The 19,993-nt window shown below is 45.4% G+C and overlaps 1 protein-coding gene across 10 annotated transcripts in view; it reads left to right on the top strand.

The window, feature by feature from the left end:
• FBRSL1 (fibrosin like 1) overlaps nucleotides 1-19,993 on the top strand; it is a 510,880-nt gene that overhangs the window by 121,321 nt on the left and 369,566 nt on the right. For all 10 annotated transcript variants that reach the window (XM_025169843.2, XM_025169838.2, XM_025169871.2 and 7 more), the window contains exon 2: nucleotides 17,766-17,966. In XM_025169843.2, the coding sequence (XP_025025611.1) occupies nucleotides 17,766-17,966 (201 nt within the window). The remainder of the gene's footprint in view (nucleotides 1-17,765; nucleotides 17,967-19,993) is intronic.

Raw genomic sequence — 19,993 nt, forward strand, 5'->3', positions numbered from 1 at the left:
TTTCCTACTCCTCATCTCCAGGTCTACATTTTCATTTCATCTCCCAAGATTTCTGAAATGAAAAGAAGGAGCTCCTCTTTTCTCACTCTTTGTCCCTCCCTGATACATAGGACGAAACAATGGGTTCGCCTCTCCTTCTCTTGCTGCTCAGCAAACTGGAGGCCACCATCCAGAGTTTGTATCTTTTCTTGGAGTCATTCTGTTCTCTGCAAGCTAGCTAGCCCAGTTAAGAGAAATGTAGTGAAATGGACTTCCAGGCATGGTGAAAAGAAGCATTCAGGACCTGGAGTAGAAGCCTGCAAAGTTTAGTCACCTCATCGCCAACCGAAGACACCCCTTTGTGGAGTTGTAGCAAATTGGCTTTTGAAGGGGATCTAGGGAGGCCACTTGGTATCTGTTGGGAGCCCCATTCTGGGTTAGATCTGGATGTTTATTGTTCCTTGATGGCCATTGTTTCCTTTGCAATTTGACTTACTTTTGTTGGTTGATTTTTTTGATACAGGTCATCCCCGGGTTAAGAATACCCGGTTTAAGGACGACCCGTAGTTAAGAAAGGAGCCTATTGTAGCACAATTTGAATTAAATATACCATGATTTGAGTTAAATCAACAATGGTTCGAGTTCATTACACAATACTACTGATGCAGTATTATACAATAATACTGTTCTGGCTTCCATACAAATTCTACTTAAGGACAGACCTTGGGACAGAACTCGTTCCTAAACTGGGGACTACCTATACCGTCTTGCTGTTTTAATCAACTTACTGAAAGAAGGGAATGTCAGCTGCTGAAAGTCTCCCTGAGTTGGGACAGCGTGTAAGCTCCAGCGAATCAATATTCCTGCTTCACCATCCTTGCCTTGAAATAATGGACTGCAGAAAATTCACTCCCAGCCCCACTGCTTTACATCACGGCGAGCAGTATGTTGTCTGTGGGCACCAGTGCATCCGTGGACTGCTGCCTTGCAGTCTGCCAGCCTGTCTTCTCTCCCCCCCCCCCCCCCGCTCGATTTAGGTTTGTTTTAAAGCTTCTTCTAATTAAAAATAAATGGATGCTGGCTTGCTGCCCAGCAAACAACCGTTGCTGATTTCCAAGAATGCCTCTGGGCCCCATAAGTTTGCTTAGAAAGTAAAAGTGGTCAGTAGTGGAGCATTTGCTGGGAAGCATGCCCACCTGCCCAGAAAAAGGGCAAAGGTCACCTGGTGCTTGAAAACAACCTGGGGGAGTGAAAGGAGGGAACGGGGAGCGACCTTGCCTATTTCCCTTTTGGTACATGGATGATTTAGGACAGGAGCAATAAGTAAAGGATCCTTGGCTAACCATGGTCGGTTTTCCTTCTTTACATTCAAGCAAGGGAAGGCTGTAGGCTGAGAGAGATACAGCCAAATGTATGCAGCTACGAATCCCCCCAAGAGCCACATTTCAGACACCGACGCTGGAAAGTTCTGTCCCCAAACGGTTAATGTTTGATGAATGGGGAAATGCTTTGGTCTTGCTCCTCTGTTAATTCCTTACCTTGGCTTTCAGGCACCAAGATTCACTCAGACGGAAAAAGGGGCTAGTTACCTTCCTGTTAGCTGAATGCACTTACTTTATTTTTATATCTTTACAAAGCTTTTGCGCCCGGGGGCTTGTATAAGAAGAATTGAATGCAACCCCCTCAGAGTTCTTAGCGGGTTACGAGACAGGAAAGATAGAGGGAAGGGATTAAGGGGTAGCAGGGACACAAGGCAGAGTCTTGAGAAAAAGAAGCTTTCCTATCAGCTAACATTTATGAGAAGCTGCCTTGGATGATTACGCGGGACTTCTGAGCTTCTTCCTTGACGCACACCTGGGTATCCAATCGTGTCGCTGTGACCTCCAGCACCAGGAGCATTGTTAGAAGTACAAATGGGATGGGAGGCACAATGGGGCAGCCCCATTTGGTTTATCCTCCTCGGCTGCCTTTCCATCCCCCATCTCCTGGTAGTCAGGGTTCAGTTTTCGCCAGGCAGACCCGGTATTTCGTTTGTTTGTTTCGAGTCCTCCTGCCCTCGATGTGTTTCCTAGAATGTTCAGCCCTGTTGGCTTCCGTTGAGACAGAACCAGCTCTTTAGCAGGTGGGAGTTTCTGTTGCGTTTCTCAGTTTGCTGGCGGGCCTGCAAGTCAGTCTTGACTCCTGGCGATTGCCCGGAGAGGCCCATTCAGCTTTCTCAGCACATTTTCAGAAATGGTTTGCCCTGGCCTCCTCCTTCTTAGGGTGGAGAGAGAGAGGGACTGGCCCAAGGTCACCCAATTGGCTTTGTGCCCAAGGCAGGACTAGAACTCCCGGTCTCCTGGCTTCTAGTCCGGTGCTTTTAATCACTACACCAATCTGGATCCTTTTTTTTTTCTTTTTTGGATGCCTTCAAGTCAGTTTTGATGCCTTGTGACTACATGGACAAATCCACACAGGTTTTTTGACCAGGTTTCAGAAGTGGTTTGCCCTGGCCTCCTCCTTCCCAGGGCTGAGAGAGAGGGACTGATCTATAGTCACCCAGCTGATTTTGTGCCTAAGGCAGGATTAGAACTCACGATCTCCTGGTTTCTAGCCTGGTGCCTTAAAACCACTACACCAAACTGGCTCTGAGTTTTTTGGGGCGCCTTCAAGTCAGTTTTGACTCCTGGGGACTGCTTACACGAATCTCTGCAGTTGACTTTCAGAAGTGGTTTGCCCTGGCCTCCTCCTTCCTAGGGCAGAGAGAGAGGGACTGGCCCAAGGTTGCCCAGCTGGCTTTGTGCCCAAGCCAGGACTAGAGCTCACAGTCTCCCAGTTTTTAACCCACCACTACACCAAATAGGCTCTCCCTGCTATCGCTAGACAGCACCGGTATTTCATTCCACTGCACTGGATATCATTTTCCGGGGCCAATTCAAGGTGCTGGATTGAATTGATAAAGCCTCAGACTACCTCAGGAACCGTCTTCTCCAAACAGGCTCTGCCCTCCCGTGCCAGGCAGGCAGGCAGGGGTTGCTTAGCACCGTGAGATGAAGGGGTTGTCGACCCAAAGGCAGTGGTGGCCCCAGTGCCAAAGAACGCCATGAGAAGATGCATTCCCTCCGCCTAGATTTCATTACTGGTCCCCCTTCTATTTTTCCCCCCTTGGTGACAGCAAACAGGCTGCAGTTTTCAGTTTGCTGAGCAGGTTTACTGATGCCTGGGCAAGGTTTCAGAGTAGGGTATATTTAGCCTTTTGGCGCTGACTGCCGAGAGGTCACTGCCCCTGCAAATGATTTGGATATTTGGGGAAGCGGGGGGTTAAGGTTCTTTTGCTGCTCGTGGAATCTCAAGCACCCGCTGTCTGTCTTCGGGCTCTCTGCAATTTGTCACCGCCAACTCGGGCTTTGCTCCGGCAGTGATGGAGTGTTTATCAGTGTTTGACAGGGAAGGAGTGCAAAGGGACAGGAAAAGTCTTATTACTGGCAGCTGGGAAATGCTGCTGCCTTCCCCTCCTGGTTTCTGTGCTTTCGTGAAGCATCGCAGGGGCTGTGCTGCTGGATCGCTCTTCTCATTCCACGGCCTTCCTGCGCTAAGCTCCTGTTCATATCTCAGCAACGTCATTCCCAGCACTCTCCAAAATTAAAACCTTCAATGATCTAAAAGGGGATGAAATATCGTGCAAGATTTTGGAAGCTGAGTTTGCTGAAAGATCATGAGGTTTGGTATTATGCAAGATTTGGGGGGAAGGGCTGGTGCCTGGGGTATCTAGTTCCATGGAGGCCCTCAGTCAAGCTGGGCTGATTTCAAAAGACTAAGCAAGGTCAGACCTGAATAAAGGACCATTGGAAAATATTGGAGTTGTGAATTAGACTGGGAAGTTGAAAATTACAGGTGGTCCTCACTTAGAGACCACATTTGGGACTGGCAACTCTGTCACTAAGCCCCATGGTCACTAAGTGAAAAATCACGTTACTGTGATGGACTTACAACATCACTACCCATTTGATCATTAAGCGAGTCACCACGGTCATAACTTGCAATTTTACTTCCACATTCTCCATTAACTCTGCTTGTCGCAAGCTGGTGGGGAAGCACACAAATGGTGATCATGTGACTATGAGACACTGTGATGGTTGTAAATGCGAGGATTGGTTGCGAAGCTGTTTTTTTTACACCATTGTAACTTTGAACAGTCACTAAACAAGGCAGTCAGTAAGCAAGGACTGTCTGTACCTCGTAGGAGAAGGCAGTGGTGAACTATTTCCCTGTTGTTGCCAAGAAAACAGCTTGAATGTGTCCAAGATGTCACCAGGATTCAAGCTTGACTAGAAGGAGACTTTATCTTACCAAGGAAAGATGGCTGTCTCCTGCTCTGGTGATTTATGCAACGCAAGGTCCGAAATCCTTGAAATGAATCGCTCACCACGTGTAAGATCTGGCACAATTTTCCTCCTTTTTTCATCTTGCTGGAATGATCGGAGTCAGTTCGCTTGGTGTACCCATCGCCTTATTTTTCTGTTCCTTCCACGTGTCCCTCCCACGGCATTCAATTAGCACTGCCAATCGAAGGAGAAAAAGGCAAGGTATGCAGAGGTCAATACTGACTCCTACACATCTCTTTGCCTAGTCTTTGGGTAAGGCAAGGAAATCAAAGAGGAGGGAAAGCTACGAGAGATTCATGAAAGCGGAGACCTTGGCAAACCCACTGCAGCCCTTTGACGGAAGATTTGCTGAACTGAAAGCTGCTTTCCAGCCCATGTGAAAACTTTGCTCTAGGGCATGTTACTCAGATATTACATTCAAAGCAGTAAATAGCACAGCAACCAGGGCTATCAAACTACAAAGTCAGACAGAGCGCTCCCGAGAAAAGGCTGCGTATGATCTCAGCAAGTTCCACTGCTTGCATAAATTGTTTCAATGTGGTGGAAATATAGTCAGCCCAGCTTTTGGTCTGAAGAAGTCCTGGGAAATGGTATCCCTTTCTTTATCTCAGTTGCCTTCTTTCAAAACAGGGTCGGCAGCCGTGGGTCTGTGGGTTGCTCTTTTTTGTAAAAGTTTTAGCAACAGATAAACAGTATCGAGCGATTTCCCACAATGTTGCTGATGAGCGTGGCTCCGCGGGGTTAGTGGAAGAAAAAATGACAAGTATTTTTCTGTTGACTGTTTGGGGGGGAAAAAGAAAAATTAAAGGAGAGGTAAGGCCTGGTATCTCAGCTACGTTTTGCAGTTTCTCAAGGGTTTGCGTCCTGACGTGGAACCGTCTTTGTTCGTTTTGTCTTTAAACAGGATGGTATTTCTCCCGTGTTTTGAAAAAATAGCAGCCTTCCTTATCAGTTCTCAGCTGTGTCTTGCGTCCACCAGCCCTCTTTTTTTTAATTCTGAAAATGTTGCTACAGCTGTTTGCCAAGGGGAAACCCCACAGCTGAAATCAAAATAAAGCTAGCTGGGAGGATTTTCTCTGGTGTGCAGTAAAAGCCCCAGATCTGGTCTTTTCCTGGTAAAGTTCTTGTCAGGAAGTAATATGTAGCTTCTTATCTAGGGTTTCCTACAGTGGTGTGCTGAATCGGGTGACAGGATAGGTTTACGTCACACACACACACACACACTCAAGTAGTGTCTGGCTGGAAGGGACAGAGTTCATGAAACTCTGTTTATGCCACCTTTGACCAAGACCTAATGCCTGCTGATGACATAAATGTGTCCTTTGCTCCTGTACGGACTCAGCCTGCAAGGCAGAAATAATGCGATCGAATGCTCTTCCATTGCAAAACATAGTCGAGCATCCTTTTTATATATCTATATGTAAAATAGGTGTCTAGGTGTATTTTCCAAGTAAATGATAATACAAATGGGTCTGCCCCGATAAAGCCAAGTGTCTCTTTTCTGTTCTCACAACGGACTGCGTCACGTGTCATGGTGGTTTATCTCTTAGAGGCTAACCTCTGCCTACGAGGCCCTCAAACTGATGTTGTGTAGCATGTCCTTCCCTAACCATGTCATTCCATTCCTTGGTGAGATCTGTTGGGTTTCCCTCGTAAAACAGTGACCTCCCTCCTCCCCAGTAAGGCTCACAGACAGTTGCCCCCTGTCAGGGATTCTCTTAAAAAGAAGGAAATGCTTAAAAAAAAAATAAATTAGGGATTTAACTTTTGACGTGCTGCTTCCAAGATCCCTCCAATGCAGTGTTTCTCAACCTTGGCATCTTCAAGATGTGTGGACTTCAACTCCCAGAATTCCCCAGCCAGCATGGCTGGCTGGGGAATTCTGGAAGTTGAAGTCCACACATCTTGAAGATGCCAAGGTTGAGAAACATTGATCTGATGCCTGGCTGTGAAGAACAGACGACTTCAGAAATAAAAGTTGGCCTGCTGTGTGTGTGGTGTGTTTCAGGAAGAAGAAGGGGAAGCCTTTAAGTGCACAGTCTTTGGCTGCTGGTAAAGGAGAGGCCTTCTTTGAACTTCACAGAGGAATGTGGCATTTGTACTTCCAAGCCTCCTTTGTGTGTGTGTGTGTTTACATGGCTCTTACGCTACTGATTGCCTCTGATTTTTCTCCCTGGTGCTTCTCTCTCCATTTAAAGGGCCTCTGTCAACTTCCCCTGTTCAAAGGCATCCTTTTATCTCGCCATATTTGACCCTGGCATGGAACCTCTTTCCTTCCCCTTTCCTTTGTTTGCAGAGGATTTTTTTTTAAATTGTTTTGGGAGGGGAGTTCTCCCTCCAGCTTGCTATTATAACCATCCAACAGCACCTCCCCAGCTTCCACTTGGACTCCTTGCAAGCATCAAGTGATTAAGCTTTGCAAAATATTAGAAGCCCCATACCGGTGCTTTGAAACACTCCAGCCAGCCTGTTGGGGAAGGGAGGGAAGCTGTTCCCAGATAAGGCCCACTTAGTTGCTTAGCAACCAGCTCTGCCAAGATGGAGATAGGAGAAGAGAAGCTTCCTTCTCAGGCTTCTCCTTGGCTTGTCAGTCTAGAGAGGTAAAATCAGGGGCAAATCAGTTGTGTATGTGTCCCTACGCCAACCCTCCTGGAGGTGAACATTTTGCATTTTCCTCAAGTAGGGTAAAGAGAGGGAAGCGTCTGGTTCTTCATCTCCAGAAGAGCTTCAGAAAGCTAATACTCTCTGGAGGGAATTGGCGAGCTGCCAGTGGTTGCTGTCAGCGTAGAAGGGAGCAAAGAGAAGCCTTCCCCCTTTGTGATCATGGACAGAGACTTCCTTCATGCATGCTATGAAGGGGGCCAGAGTAGGGTTGCAATTAAGATCTTGATCATGGGGAAATCCAGGTTCAAGTTTCTGCTTGACTGTGGAGTCCAGTGGGTGAACAGAGCTCTCTCAGCCCCACCTGCCTTGCAGAATTGTCTGTGTGCAGATAAAATGAAGGAGAATTTTCCTGATCTCTCTTTCAGCTCTCATAAAAATGGCAAGATGTACAGTACACACAATAAGTAAATAGTAAATAAGTGGGCAGTTGATTTCTGCCAATGGTCCTATGTTTAGCATCATGCTGGTTGACCATGTATGGTGTGAAACAAGGAACTTAGGCAGGCGTGTGGCTGGAAGCCTGTTTGTAGAAGATCTTGGGCTCTACAGGTGATGTTGGACTCCAACTTTCATCAGCCAGTGGTGGGAGTTTGTGAAGAACGATAAGTTCTGCACCCCACTCTATGCATGTTGATATTCTCATTGTACAGAGCACTGCTGGCAGGTGCGTTGGGCAGCTCTGCTCCCTCTTAATTGCATGGAGACTCCTTAAAGTTACTAATTTGTGGAGTCTGGTATGGTTTGAAGAAGTCTTCCTATGGTCATAGAAATTTCAGCTGAACATTCGTGGGGCACATCCAGCATAGTGTTCTGATGTTGCACGTGTGAATTGGCCCTGCGAATTTGTGATGCAAGAGGTAGCCCGCTTGTGATTAGAATTTTCTTTCTCTTTCACCCCCCACCCCAAAAATTGAACAGAGACTGCAATTGTGATCCCTAATTAAAGATTGTGATTTTGGCCAGACTTTGCTGAAATGTTAAGTATCTGTGAAGCACTTAAGCAAAATTGGGACTGAAAGCGCGACATGGCGCCAGCTGGTGCGCTGCTAATGAGACGTGGTTCTTCTTGAGACACACTCTTGTAAATCATCACTGATTCGAGATGAAGCTTGTCCTGAAAGGGGCAGGCAAACAGCTGCTGGAACAGTAGCACAGCCGAATTGCCACTTTAAACTGTGGTTTTCCCCTTGAAACTGGCAGCCTCCTTCATCAAGGAAGAGTTTGGCCTTGCCCTTCTGGGTAGCCTGATAAACTGGTTTTAGCAACAGGATAAATGTAAATAGTTTTAAGAGAGCATTGCACGGTCTTAAAGCTGGGAGTCGGGGCTTGTTTTCTGAGCGTCTTTGACCAGGAGGGTCTGGAACCTTTGGGATGGGTTTGCTGTTCTAAAAAGTGCTTGGCTTGACGTAAACATCTGGCAAACAAGTGATCTTCTGCTTTGGACTGTTGACTCCGTGGTGTGGTCCTCCGTTCAAGGCCGGGTAGGGCTGGAAAGATTTCTGCTTCCAGAAAAGCTGCTGCTGGTTATTGTAGGGAATTCTGGGGTGAATGGATCAATGGTGTGACTTAGTGTAAGGTGATTGGGGGGGGGGGAGTTCCTGTGTATCACTGCTGCCATTGTCACCTTAACTTGGTGAAATGGTGGTGTCCGAAAAGAGCAGAAAGGGGCAGGCGGGTGAATGAATGAATGGTGGCAGGGCTACACCGTCTTCAGATTTCACCCAAGGAGGAAGCATTGCAGAGAAGCGGAAAACTTGAAGACTGTATTGGTCATAATGGGTAATAATCCTGCATATTTAGGAGCACGATGTATATCTGCCCAGCTTTTCCTTAAATATGTTCCAGTGGGAGCTGTTTTTTTCCCCAAGATGCTGCATATCTTGTGTCTTACATTGTGAACCTTGGCTGATTTTTGAACTTATTAGGCATTTGATCTAAGGTGGCACAAATAGAGCCTTAAAAAGGCTCGTGCAAATATGATGCTGAAACTCAAGATTTTAGTTTTCCTCTTCTGTCTGTCTTTATTTTCTCCCTTTCGGCCTTCGGCATCTTTGTCTCTCTGCCCCCGACCCAAGCACACACACACATACCATACATACTTCTGTGTAGGTGAATGGATTTGAAGAAGGCTTGAATAGGGTTTTTCTGTTTTGTTTTTAACAGTAAACATTGTGATCATGCTGTCAAGGTATATGGTTTCTTCTTACAGCGTAGGGAACTGCTGGAAAAGTAAAATAGCTTTCATTGCGCAAGGTTTGACTTTCAGTCCATCTATGATGCGTTCTTTGGGGAATTAATGTATTTCATGGGCGTATTTTAGAAGCTAAACCCTGGGAAAAACAAACAAACAAACAGATAAATGGAAACACAGCAGCCCTCCTGACGGCGTAATGTGGCAGATTAATAAATTGCTGCACAACTTGTGTCTTTTAGTCGGAAGGCATGGCGCTGTTTAAAGAAGCACGCAAGGGGATATAATAGTAAAGTTCAGAATTCATACTGAATAAGTAACTTCCTGTAATATGCATCAAGCAATGAAATGGGCTGTCTGTCTGTCTGTCTGTCTGTCTGTCTGTCTGTCTGTCTGTCTGTCTGTCTGTCTGTCTGTCTCTCTCTCTCTCTCTCTCTCTCTCTCTGTCTCTTGCAGTCTCTAGTTGTATCGGGATATTACGCCTGGACAATGTGTTTAGCCACTTGGGCGAAGAAAGAAAAGAGAAATAGGAGTAGTCCAGGCTGAGTTCGTTTCCATTTTAATCCAAAGGTCGTTAGTTATGGCTGCTTCTGCCAATTCCAAGAGGAGGCCCAAGTGATTTCAAGGATCACCTTCTCTAACCCAGGCTTGATGCTCATCTGAAATCTTGCTATGTGCAGTTGGTGGTAGAGAGCAGTGGGATTTTGGCAGTAGCGGCCCTTAGACGGTGGAACTCTTTGAGACTCATGTGGTCCCCCAAATTAGCCTTATAACACACTGTGAAAAACCCACACGCATGTATGCATGGATGTTTGCACGCCCCTGACTCTCAGGCCTTTGATTTTGATAGATTTGATTCCTGTCTTTTCAATGGTATTTCACTGCTGTAAACAGATGGCATTTCTGCTATGGTGTTGGCTATTTTTATTACTGGCTTAATTCAGATTTTGAATTCTGTGTGTTTGTTTTTTCAAAAGCCTTAGCTCTGTGTGAAAGCTCCTGCAAGTAAAAGTAGACTAAAATAATCTTCTAAGACCAGTGACTATGTCCTTTGGGCAGCTTAAAAACAATGCAGTACTAAATATCGTAGTTTACCCATCCGCTGAAGAATGCTAAGAACGTTACAGCGGCAGGCAGTAACCAAATAACGTAGGGAGAAGTATGCAACCCTTAAAGGCGGATTCTTCTGATTTTACATTCCGTACATCTAAAATTAATGCTCATTGTGAGCCCCAGGATATGCTGGACTGCAGTGCTCAGAAATCTAGAGTTGAAAATCCCAAGACGTTTGAAGGACACCTAGCTGAAGATGACCAGGGATTAAGAAACTTGTTCCCTTCAACTATATCACCTGGATGGGTTGTCTAGCTCTGACTTGGTGGCCACCCTACTAGAATCGGCTGCTTTCTATTATGTTGTTATACTCTTGTGCAAACCAAGCGGGCTGATCTGAAAAGACTTAATCCCAAAGCATATAAATAAGTTGTCAAAAGACAGGCAACCTTGGGCCATCTAGCGAATGAAGATCTCTCTTTCTCAGCATCCTTAAACACCGGACAGGTTGGGTTGGTCCTGGCAGTGTGCTTTCTTTCATCTGCCCACAAACAGGGCCCCACTTCCCTTCAATCATTTAAGCTCCCTTGCTCCCTGACATGCCTTCTGCTGACAGTAATTCGGCACCCCTTAGTCTCTGGGCATTTACCACCATCCCCAGAGGAAATACTGATGGCTTAAAGTAGGATCATTTCCTTTTTGACGGACAGCCGGCACCTGTGGGAGTTTTAATAGCCTTGCTGAGCGCCTGTCAAAAGGTACGGCAGGAGATGTGAGCAACTGCCCTCCAACTGAGGCACTTGCAAGTGAGAAAAGTCTGTTGGGAGATCAGTGAATAGGGAAGAGAGCAACCAAAAGGATTGCAGCAGAGACATTACAGAAAATTTCTCCCTGGAGGGGTCTAGCGAGAGTAGCTGGAGAAATATAGCACTTCCCTCCACCGTGGCTGTCAAGCTTCTCCAGAATATATACTTTCCAATTTTATCTTATTTTTTAATTCTACCCTCTAGAAAAAGTTTTCTTAGCTCTCTCATTTGCCTGGAATAAAGTTGAGGGGCACGAATGAGGCATGGTGATATTCTTAGAAAGAGGGTGATTTCTAACAAACAAAATATTGCCGTTCTGGCATGCCCAAAGGAACATCCGTGAAAACTCCATCCGACCCCCTAATGGGAAATCACAAGTGGCTTTGAAAATGATCAGAATGCTTTAAGATGGAGCAGAAGAGCAATTTGGAAGCAGTGTTTAAAACATCTTTTATTTAAAAGATAAAGGATGGGTGGAAGGGATGAGCCTGAATAGAAATATGGGGATAATCACAGGCATGACTTCTGGGTGTCCTTTGGAGTCGGAAGAGAAAGTGCTCCAGATCCTTTTGAGAAGGTCGTTGCAAAGATGTCCTTTTGGTGCAAATCACCTTTTTGCCTTCGAATTGAATCACTGGTGCTTCTGTCCCCAAGGCACGATGCTCTGGGTGATCATTCCAGCTGTCATTTCCCTTCCCAAAGGCTTGGATAGAAATACATGAGTTATTGGCAATTTTGACTGATGGATGTAGTGCCATCTCATGAGTATCTTCTAATTGAAGGTAGACAGTTATTGATTTATGTTAGCGTTTTGCATTCAATTTAACACCTATTTCATAGACGTTTTGTTCACTTTCTAGATCCCTTGGAAGGGTTTGTTATTGAAACGTGCTAGACTGCTAATATGGAATAATTAAATTACTATTTTTTTTGCCAGTTGGTTTCAAGAGCTGTCTATGTACAATATTGTTGGGTTTTTTCTTTCTGTGTGGATGATGCAGCTTGTGTCCTGCTCTGTTCATCCAAAAAGCTTCAGAATCGTTCATTTGGAAGGTGCCTCAGAGCTCATTTAGTTCCTTCCCCACTTAGGTTGAAAATCCACTGGTGTCCCATTCCTGACAGATAGTTATCCAGTCTTTGCATAAAGACCTTTAACTCAGGAGAGGCCATCACCTTCCGAGGCAGTGTGTTCCAAAGTTACACAGTTTCTACTGCCAAGAAAAGTTAATTAGGGAGGCTCCATTCTTACAGGTCTGGTCATCTTCCCTGGAAAAAGAGAAAACTACTGTGCCAGACTTGAAATAAGTAAGAATTTCCTAATTGTAAGGGCTATTAAGCAATGGTGTTGCCTGCCTCCTGGGGTCATGGTGCTCTATCACTGGAGGCTTTCAAACAAAGCCTGGACAGCCATTTGTCTGGGTTGGTAGGAGGATTCCTGCCCTGGGGTGGGGTTGAATTAGAAAATCTCCAATTTTTCTTCCAGCCCTAAGATTCTACAATCTGTGACAGCATGGCTATCAAATGGGCTTTGAATTACAGATAGTCCTCAGCTTAAGACCATTTGTTTAACATCCATTTGAAGCTGAAAAAAGTGACTTAGGAATGATCCTCGCACTTACGACTGTTGCAGTGTCCCCATGTCAAGTGATCAAAATTTGAGCCCTTGGCAACCGGCATGTATTTATGGCTGTTGCAGTGTCTCGGGGTCACATGATTGCCATTTGCTTCCGATATGCAAAGTCAGTGGGGGAACTTGGATTCGCTTGATGACTGTGTGATTTGTTTAACGACTGTGACAAAAAGGTAGTAAAATCAGGCACAACTCACTTAACAACTGCATCTCTTAGCGACATAAGTTCTTGTTCCAATTGTGGTCGTAAGTCAAGGACTACTGTATTTCCTTCATTCTTAAAAAGCATTAGTCTCCACTCTCCTTCCTTGTTGCTTATTCTTTGGAAAGGGATTACCACTTTGATATGTTTTCCACTTACATCCTGACATTCCTCTGAAGGAATTTCATTCTCACAAGAGCCCTACAAGGGAGTTAGTTTGAGTGAAAATGGCTATCCACCATCTGGTTATCGCCTATAAAGCTCTATCTGGTGCAGGACCAGGTTATTTGTGGGACCACCTGCTATTTCTGCCCATCCCAGAACAGAGAGGGCATGGTCAAGGTCCCTTCTTTCGAACAGTGTCATTGAATGGGACCATCCTGTGGAATTATCTCCTCCCCCACCTCCACCCCCCACCCCCCAGATTCTACTAGCTCCAACCCTTTAAGAAGACCTGGATGTTTTCTCAGGCACTGGAGCTAGGACGATGAACTCGCCCTGCAAAGTGTGATATAGGGTGGAGTGCCTCGATCGTGTGTTTTGTTGTTGTGATTTTTGGCTGTTTTCATGGAGTTTATTATATTCCTTTTATAAATGCTGCCTGGAGTTTGCATTTTTGTGAGTTGGACAGCTGTATAAATCCAGTAAATAAATTAAAAAAATAAAGGTCATTCGGTCAGCTTAATTCCTGAGGGAAGCAAAGACCATTTGGGGTTGAGGACACAGTGGGAAATGCTACCACTTTCAACTCCAAGAAATCCCACAGCTTGGCCCCAAAGGTTTCCTTTGGCCTCTAACAGGGCTATTACCCCTGCCTGAAATGAAAGGGAAGTGAAGCTGGTTGGCTTCAGCCTGTGAGTTATATATATAAGTTGGCACAGAAGCCTGTGAATGTAAATATCATCTTATATTACAGATGCAAACTAGAAGTTGTTTCCAAGGGAGCCAGATACCAGCATCCTTTCAATTGTTGCATGTTGCAGTAAAAATAAATAGTTGGCACGAATTTAAGCATTCAGCTGTATGGATTTATTTCCTTTCTTCTCTGTTGGCTACAAGTCAGGTTATTTTTTCTGTATATTCCTGATCTGTGTTCAAGGTACTATGGTTATAAACAAAATTGGACAGCTTAAGTCAGACAGGTATGTAGATTTCAAGGACTTGCAGATTCAAATCTGAGCAGGAGCTGTCTAAAACAAGAGCTTTCTTTTCCCCCAAGGGCAGTTAATGCTTTTGGGTAGCTTAATGATAAGGGAAGACTCTCCTCTTAATGGTGCAGAAGCCTGAACTGAGACTGGCAATTCTGCTGTCTCCCCCTCCCCCCATCAAAGTCAACTAGTTAAGAGGCCTTATAAAACAAAGCAAAATAAATAAATAAAATAAATACATTGCAGCCTCCTCCAAGTTGAGATTCAGATTGTCCCAGATGAACAGAAACCTTGGTTTTGGGTGAGGAACCATTTGGTTTAAGAAGGATTTCCAGGTCTAGTTTTGTATCTCACACCTGTGAACTGCTTACAGCTTCCAAGCATCTAACGTTCCCTGGTTTATCAGACAAGAAGCATCTGACTCTTAGGCTTGTATTTTGACAGGTCTTCTCAGAGAACACAGCCCAGGTGCATCTGGACTACATCAGCAAATGTTATGGGAAATGTTGAAGCTAAAGCTTAAAAAAAAAAAAAAAACAAGAAAGAAAACATGTGGCCAGCTTAGGGAGGGATGGTAAGGTTGAGGTTAGGAAAAGGAAAGATTTCCCTTGCAGTCACCCTAATTGAGATCGATTGCAGAGCTTCGATTTAGGGCCAGAGCAGGGATTTTGTTGTTTGGATTTGAATTGCCTCTCAGCTTCATGGGGGACTCAGGACTGAAACCTGAAGTCACATAGGTCACACTCCGGGAGGTTTCTTTCGAGAAACTGTTCGTCTTGGAGCCAAGCCTGAAATGATATTGTAGAAGATGTGTTGGTGCATTTCCAGATGTGGGTTTGGATATTCATCATTTCTGGGGACGGGGCAGGGGAATGAGGAAGCACCCAAGCAGCGCATCTTTAATGCACCCGTTCCTCCCACTGGCAGTCAAAATAACAAATTAGGGAGAAAAAGAGTGGGGGCTTTTATGCGTCAGTCCCTTGGCTGCTCTCCAGGGTGCTTAAAAGCGGTCCCCTAAGACAGAAGTACAACCAGAGGGCCCAGGCCTGTAGGAGTCCTTCAGGTAGCCTTTGATGTGGCCTTCAGAACTCCTCCCAAATGGTACAGTTGATATCAGGTAAAATTCAAATCAGTATCATTCAGATCAATTCTGTTATCAATTAAAAGGTTGGTGGGAGATATGAGTACCTTCCATCTTCCTGATTAGAAGGAGAGTGGAAGACCAACACACCTTCTTGAGAAGTGTCTTCCACAGCTAGAAGCCACCCAGGAGATGCCTCATCCTGGGTTTGACAGCAAAGGGGCTCTTCAGAATAGCTTCTCCCGTTGATCTAAATAACTGGGAAAGTAACAGTAGATGGCATTCCAGGGGTGGATTTTGATCTAGATCTCTTCATTCAGATTCCCTAGCCACTATACTGTGCTATTTAGGTAGGTAGATAGGTTTATTTATGTATTTATTTATGTTTCTGATTTGCCACCGCCCATCTCACTGCGGAGTGACTCTGGGTGATAAACTCATCAAGCTCTGTTGCTCCCAGGTTTATGGCGTTACCATTTTTACTGCAGTGGTAGTTTCCTTGTTTTGCTCAGATGGGACTTGTTTTTTGTTTTTTTTTTAAAAGCAATCATGTTACTAGGTAGGCAGATGTTTTATATTGGCTGTTGAGCAAATTAGCAGCTTGCAAGAAAATCAAATGTCACTGATCACGGACATAGAGCTTTGCTGTACAAAGAACATTAACCGGTCCTCTGATGTCGATCTTGTGCCGCTTTCTCTCCATGTAATAATCTGCTACTTAAAATTAGAGAAAGAATGAGAGAGAAACCTAGCGTACTGTAGCCAACAGGCCGTTTATTCAGCTCCTGGTTTTGCTTTGCGCAGCCCGACTCTTGCCAAGCCAGTGCAGCTGGGTTTCTGTTGCACCCTCCAGTTTGTACAGAGGCTGAATAGAGATGTCACTGTTGTGACCAAGCTAAAAAGGCATCGCTGAACATATAATGCACTGATTTTTTTAAAAATGCCTACAGCATTTTACACTTACTGCCATTGCTATCTTCTCCCTAGGGAAGACTGTATGGCTAAAAGCATTTCTCCTGTTTTATAGATGAGAAAACTGGTGTTGTATCTGTGTATGATTTTTTTTTGGGGGGGGGAATAACCAAAGCAGGTAAATGTGGAATAGCAGACAGAGTGCTGGGTTTAGTTCAGAGACAGGTTTGAATTGCGGTGACTCTTTTTGGATGACCTTGTGCAAGTTAAGGAAGATTGCAGGTCATGCAAAACAGCCCACCTTCACTTCCTAAGAGGAACAGCTGGTCAGTGTTGGAGAAACTCTCTGAGATCAAAATCGTCAAGAGGGGGTTAGATAGACAAATAATTGCTTAGGGGGTAAGAGATCGTAATACAGTGATACCTCGGGTCACGAACGCTTCTGCTCACGACCAATTCAGGTCACGAACAGCACTGTTCGCAAAATTTTGCTTCCATTCGCGAACTCCGCATCGGGTGACGAACAGGATCCGCGGCCATTTTCCCTCCCGTGACACGTGGTCGCGGCTTCCTGTAGGGAGGGGGACTCTCCCTCCAAGCAATAACCGCCTCCCCACCCGCCTTCCTGTCCTCCACGCCAGAAGTCGCCTCGGGCAAGGTTAGCATTCTCTCTCTCCGTACTGCACTGTACTGAATTTTGTGTCATATTTTTGTGGTTTTAAAAAAAAATACATCTGGTTCAGAACGGATTAACCGTAATTACATTGAACCTTATGGGAAAATTTGATTCGGGTCGTGACCAATTCAGGTCGCGACCAGAGTCGCGGAACGAATTAAGTTCGTGACCCGAGGTACCACTGTATATATCACTGTCATCTAGTATTTAGCATGAGTTTGTACGTTGATGTGAAATCCTAAATGGTGGGGCAATTACCATGTTCCCATCCATATGCTTTTTCCTCCTGATAGACCACATCTGGACATGGGAACCAAACTCACCATAGATGAATGTATATTTCTCCATGAACTAAATTAGGGCGGAGGAAGAAGAGACATTATTTGCATCTACCTTTCCCCCTTCCCATTTCTCCAGCCTCAGTTGTGCAATGGGGGGAGGGGAGTTTCTTCCTTGTATGACACCACTGCATACTGCCAAGATCATAGAATCAAAGGAGAAGTCCCTCTTGCCCATTTAATTCATCTGCTTTCTAGAAACAAGAAGTCTGGAGCTGAAACTGTTTGGACAGAAGGTTCTCCAGCCTCTGCCTGAAGACTCCAGAGCAGAAAAGCCACTGTCCTCCAGAAAACTTGCTTTATTTGTCAAGCTTCTCTTACTGTCAAGAAGCTTTGAAGCACGTTGAACTCCAATCTGCTGCCTTGTGAAGGAAGGCCATTAGAATGTTTCTTGTCCTCTAAGGCAACTTCTTCTAAGTGATGGCCGTTTAGGGATTTGAAGGACATTGATCCATGTAGCCACCAAAAGTCATACTAGATTCAAGAGAGTGTTCACTGTCATCTTATGAGCCACCTTGACTTCTCAAAGAGAAGAGAGTATAAACATGCAATGAATAAATATGCAATAAATGACCTTGAGGTCTAACAAAGAAAGATTGAGTAATTAGTCCTCTTTGCCAACCAGCTCATTCACCTGCATGGAATTCCTGAACGCCGAGGGCTGCTAGGTGAATTGGTAAATATTAACACCTTTTTCTCTCTGATTTTGCCCCTTGTACAGAAGGACATGTCACTGAAGCCTCAGGAGAGAAAGGAAAAATGGGAGAGACACCCAGGAAAGAAACTTCGGGAAAGCGAACATTGCGTGTCAGCCGAACCCAGCGAAAACGGCCACAGTAACGATGCCGGAAGTTCGGGGAGAGAAACGGATCGAGGCAAGGAGAAAAAGAAAAAGAAAATCCCCTTGAAAGTCCAGAAGCAGGTAGGATGGAATGGTTGCATCTAACTTTAACCATGGAGTTGTTCTTTGGGAAGTTTTGCTTTGCTTTGATTAGGTTAGATTGGGCTAAGAGGAAAAAGAACCCAGATTGGTCCAGATATTACATAAGCAAAGGGTGCTGTTGAATTTATGTTTATGTGTGGAGGAACGCTCTTAAGAAAAAGGTTTGCTTTTAAGAAGTACGGCTGGAGAAACAAGACCGTGGTAATGCCATGCTCAGGCTGCTGGTTGAATGTACCTGACTCTGGTAGAAACTCCTTAGGTTGAGGATCATGGATGGCGAATCTTCTCTGGGTGAAGTTTGTGGCGTTGAAATACCCAAATTGGCAATCCCCCAAGATCCTGTCCTTTGTTCCGTGGCAACAAAAGGATTTTAGGATGATGGGTGATAAGGAAAGGGTTTGGGAAAGTACCCGGGCATTAGGAACATATTTAATTATCCTCATATACCAAATTGCCTCTGAAATAGGTGATGTAAATTGAACCTGATAGTCTTGCAAACTATAGCACTGCCCACAACACATCATGTTCTTGGGGGAATTTATGTCACTATGTGTTTGTGAACTATCAAACTTTGCAGAGGGCCCGATGAGATTTAAGAGGCTTCCCTGACCCCCTACCCCCTACTTTTAAAATTTAGGTACACCCTCTGAAAATTGAGCAGCTCTGGAAAAAACAGCTTCCCCCCTTTTTTCCCTTGGCAAATTTCCCTTTGCAGGCTATGAGCTTAATCTGTTGACTGCTTTTGCTGCAGATAGAGTGGGAGGAGGCTCTGAGTGCCCCCATATGTGCGCTGGTGGGTGCACGGTTGAGGAACATGATCTTCATATGCTTCCTGTGATCTGAGTGCTACGGGTGGTTCCTGGTGCTGAATTTAATGCTACAAGGGAAGGTGAGGCAGAGAGTTTGGAGTGTGTGAGAAGCATAAAGATGGAGGCTCTTTCCTTCCTCTCTGCTCAACTCTCTTCCAGCCATTTCTCCCATGCATTCAAAACTTGATAATGCATCTAACAGAGTCGAGCAAGAGCTCACAGTCTAGCCTGCCCGTCTGACCCAGTGGAGTCAGCTCCACCAGCCTTTGCTTGCACTAACATGTTTGTTCAAAGCTAAGGAGGTGAAAAGGGAGAGGCGGGGTTATGATGTTGGTTGGCAAGCTATTTATCACTCTGAGTCACTCATCTGGGATATTTTGAGGGGAAGCGGGGCGGGGGGGGAGCAATCTGGTGCTCAGTCATTAGCTCAGTCGTTCCAGGGGCATAACATCATTTGTACAGCTAGCAGAGGCGGCTTATCCTGATAAGAGCTGAGCAGAAAAGGCCTCCCTAAATTCTCATTGCGTTTGCAGGTGGTGGGATTACAAAGAGAGGGACCATTGCAGAATTTTGGTGGGGAGGCAAAGGAACCATGTCCTGGGGATGAAACTGAATTGCACGGCTGCTGCCGCCGCCGCCGCCGCCGCCGCCGCCGCCTCCTCCTCCTCCTCCTCTTCTTCCTCCTCCTCCTCTTCTTCTTCCTCCTCCTCTTCTTCTTCTTCTTCCTCTTCTTCTTCCTCCTCCTCCTCCTCCTTCTTCTCCCCCCCCCAGGGTTTGTTTAATCCCCCCCCCCCTTGTTGCTGCAACAAGGTTGGCCGCCTAACCAAGATTTGTCATCTTCCTTCTAGCCTCTTTCCATTGTGGGAAGAGGAACATCAACCCCCCCAAACAGCAGGCACACTGGGAGAGAGTGACTTTAGAGGCGCTCTCTTTTTTGAAGGAGGGCGGAGAACAAGGAGGCATTTAGGATTTCTGGGGGAAAATCTGAGAAAATCTCTCTTAGGTGGCAGGGCAGTTTACGATTTAATATCAGGAGGGGAGCGTTGAAATTAGGCTGGTGGGCAGGTGAGGGAACCCCTGATGGCAGGTGGCCAACTTTCAAGAAGGATTTAGTTCTCTGGGAGGGAGAGTTATTTGCACTCTGTGTAAAACTGCTAGGAACTTGCCTAAGGTTTCCACCTCGCTGTTTATTTCCCC

The sequence above is a fragment of the Python bivittatus genome, unplaced genomic scaffold (assembly GCF_059951505.1).
Source record: "Python bivittatus isolate LINGU-HERP-01145 unplaced genomic scaffold, Pbiv_v1 ctg000100_np1212, whole genome shotgun sequence".
In the NCBI taxonomy this organism is placed as follows: Eukaryota; Metazoa; Chordata; class Lepidosauria; order Squamata; family Pythonidae; genus Python; species Python bivittatus.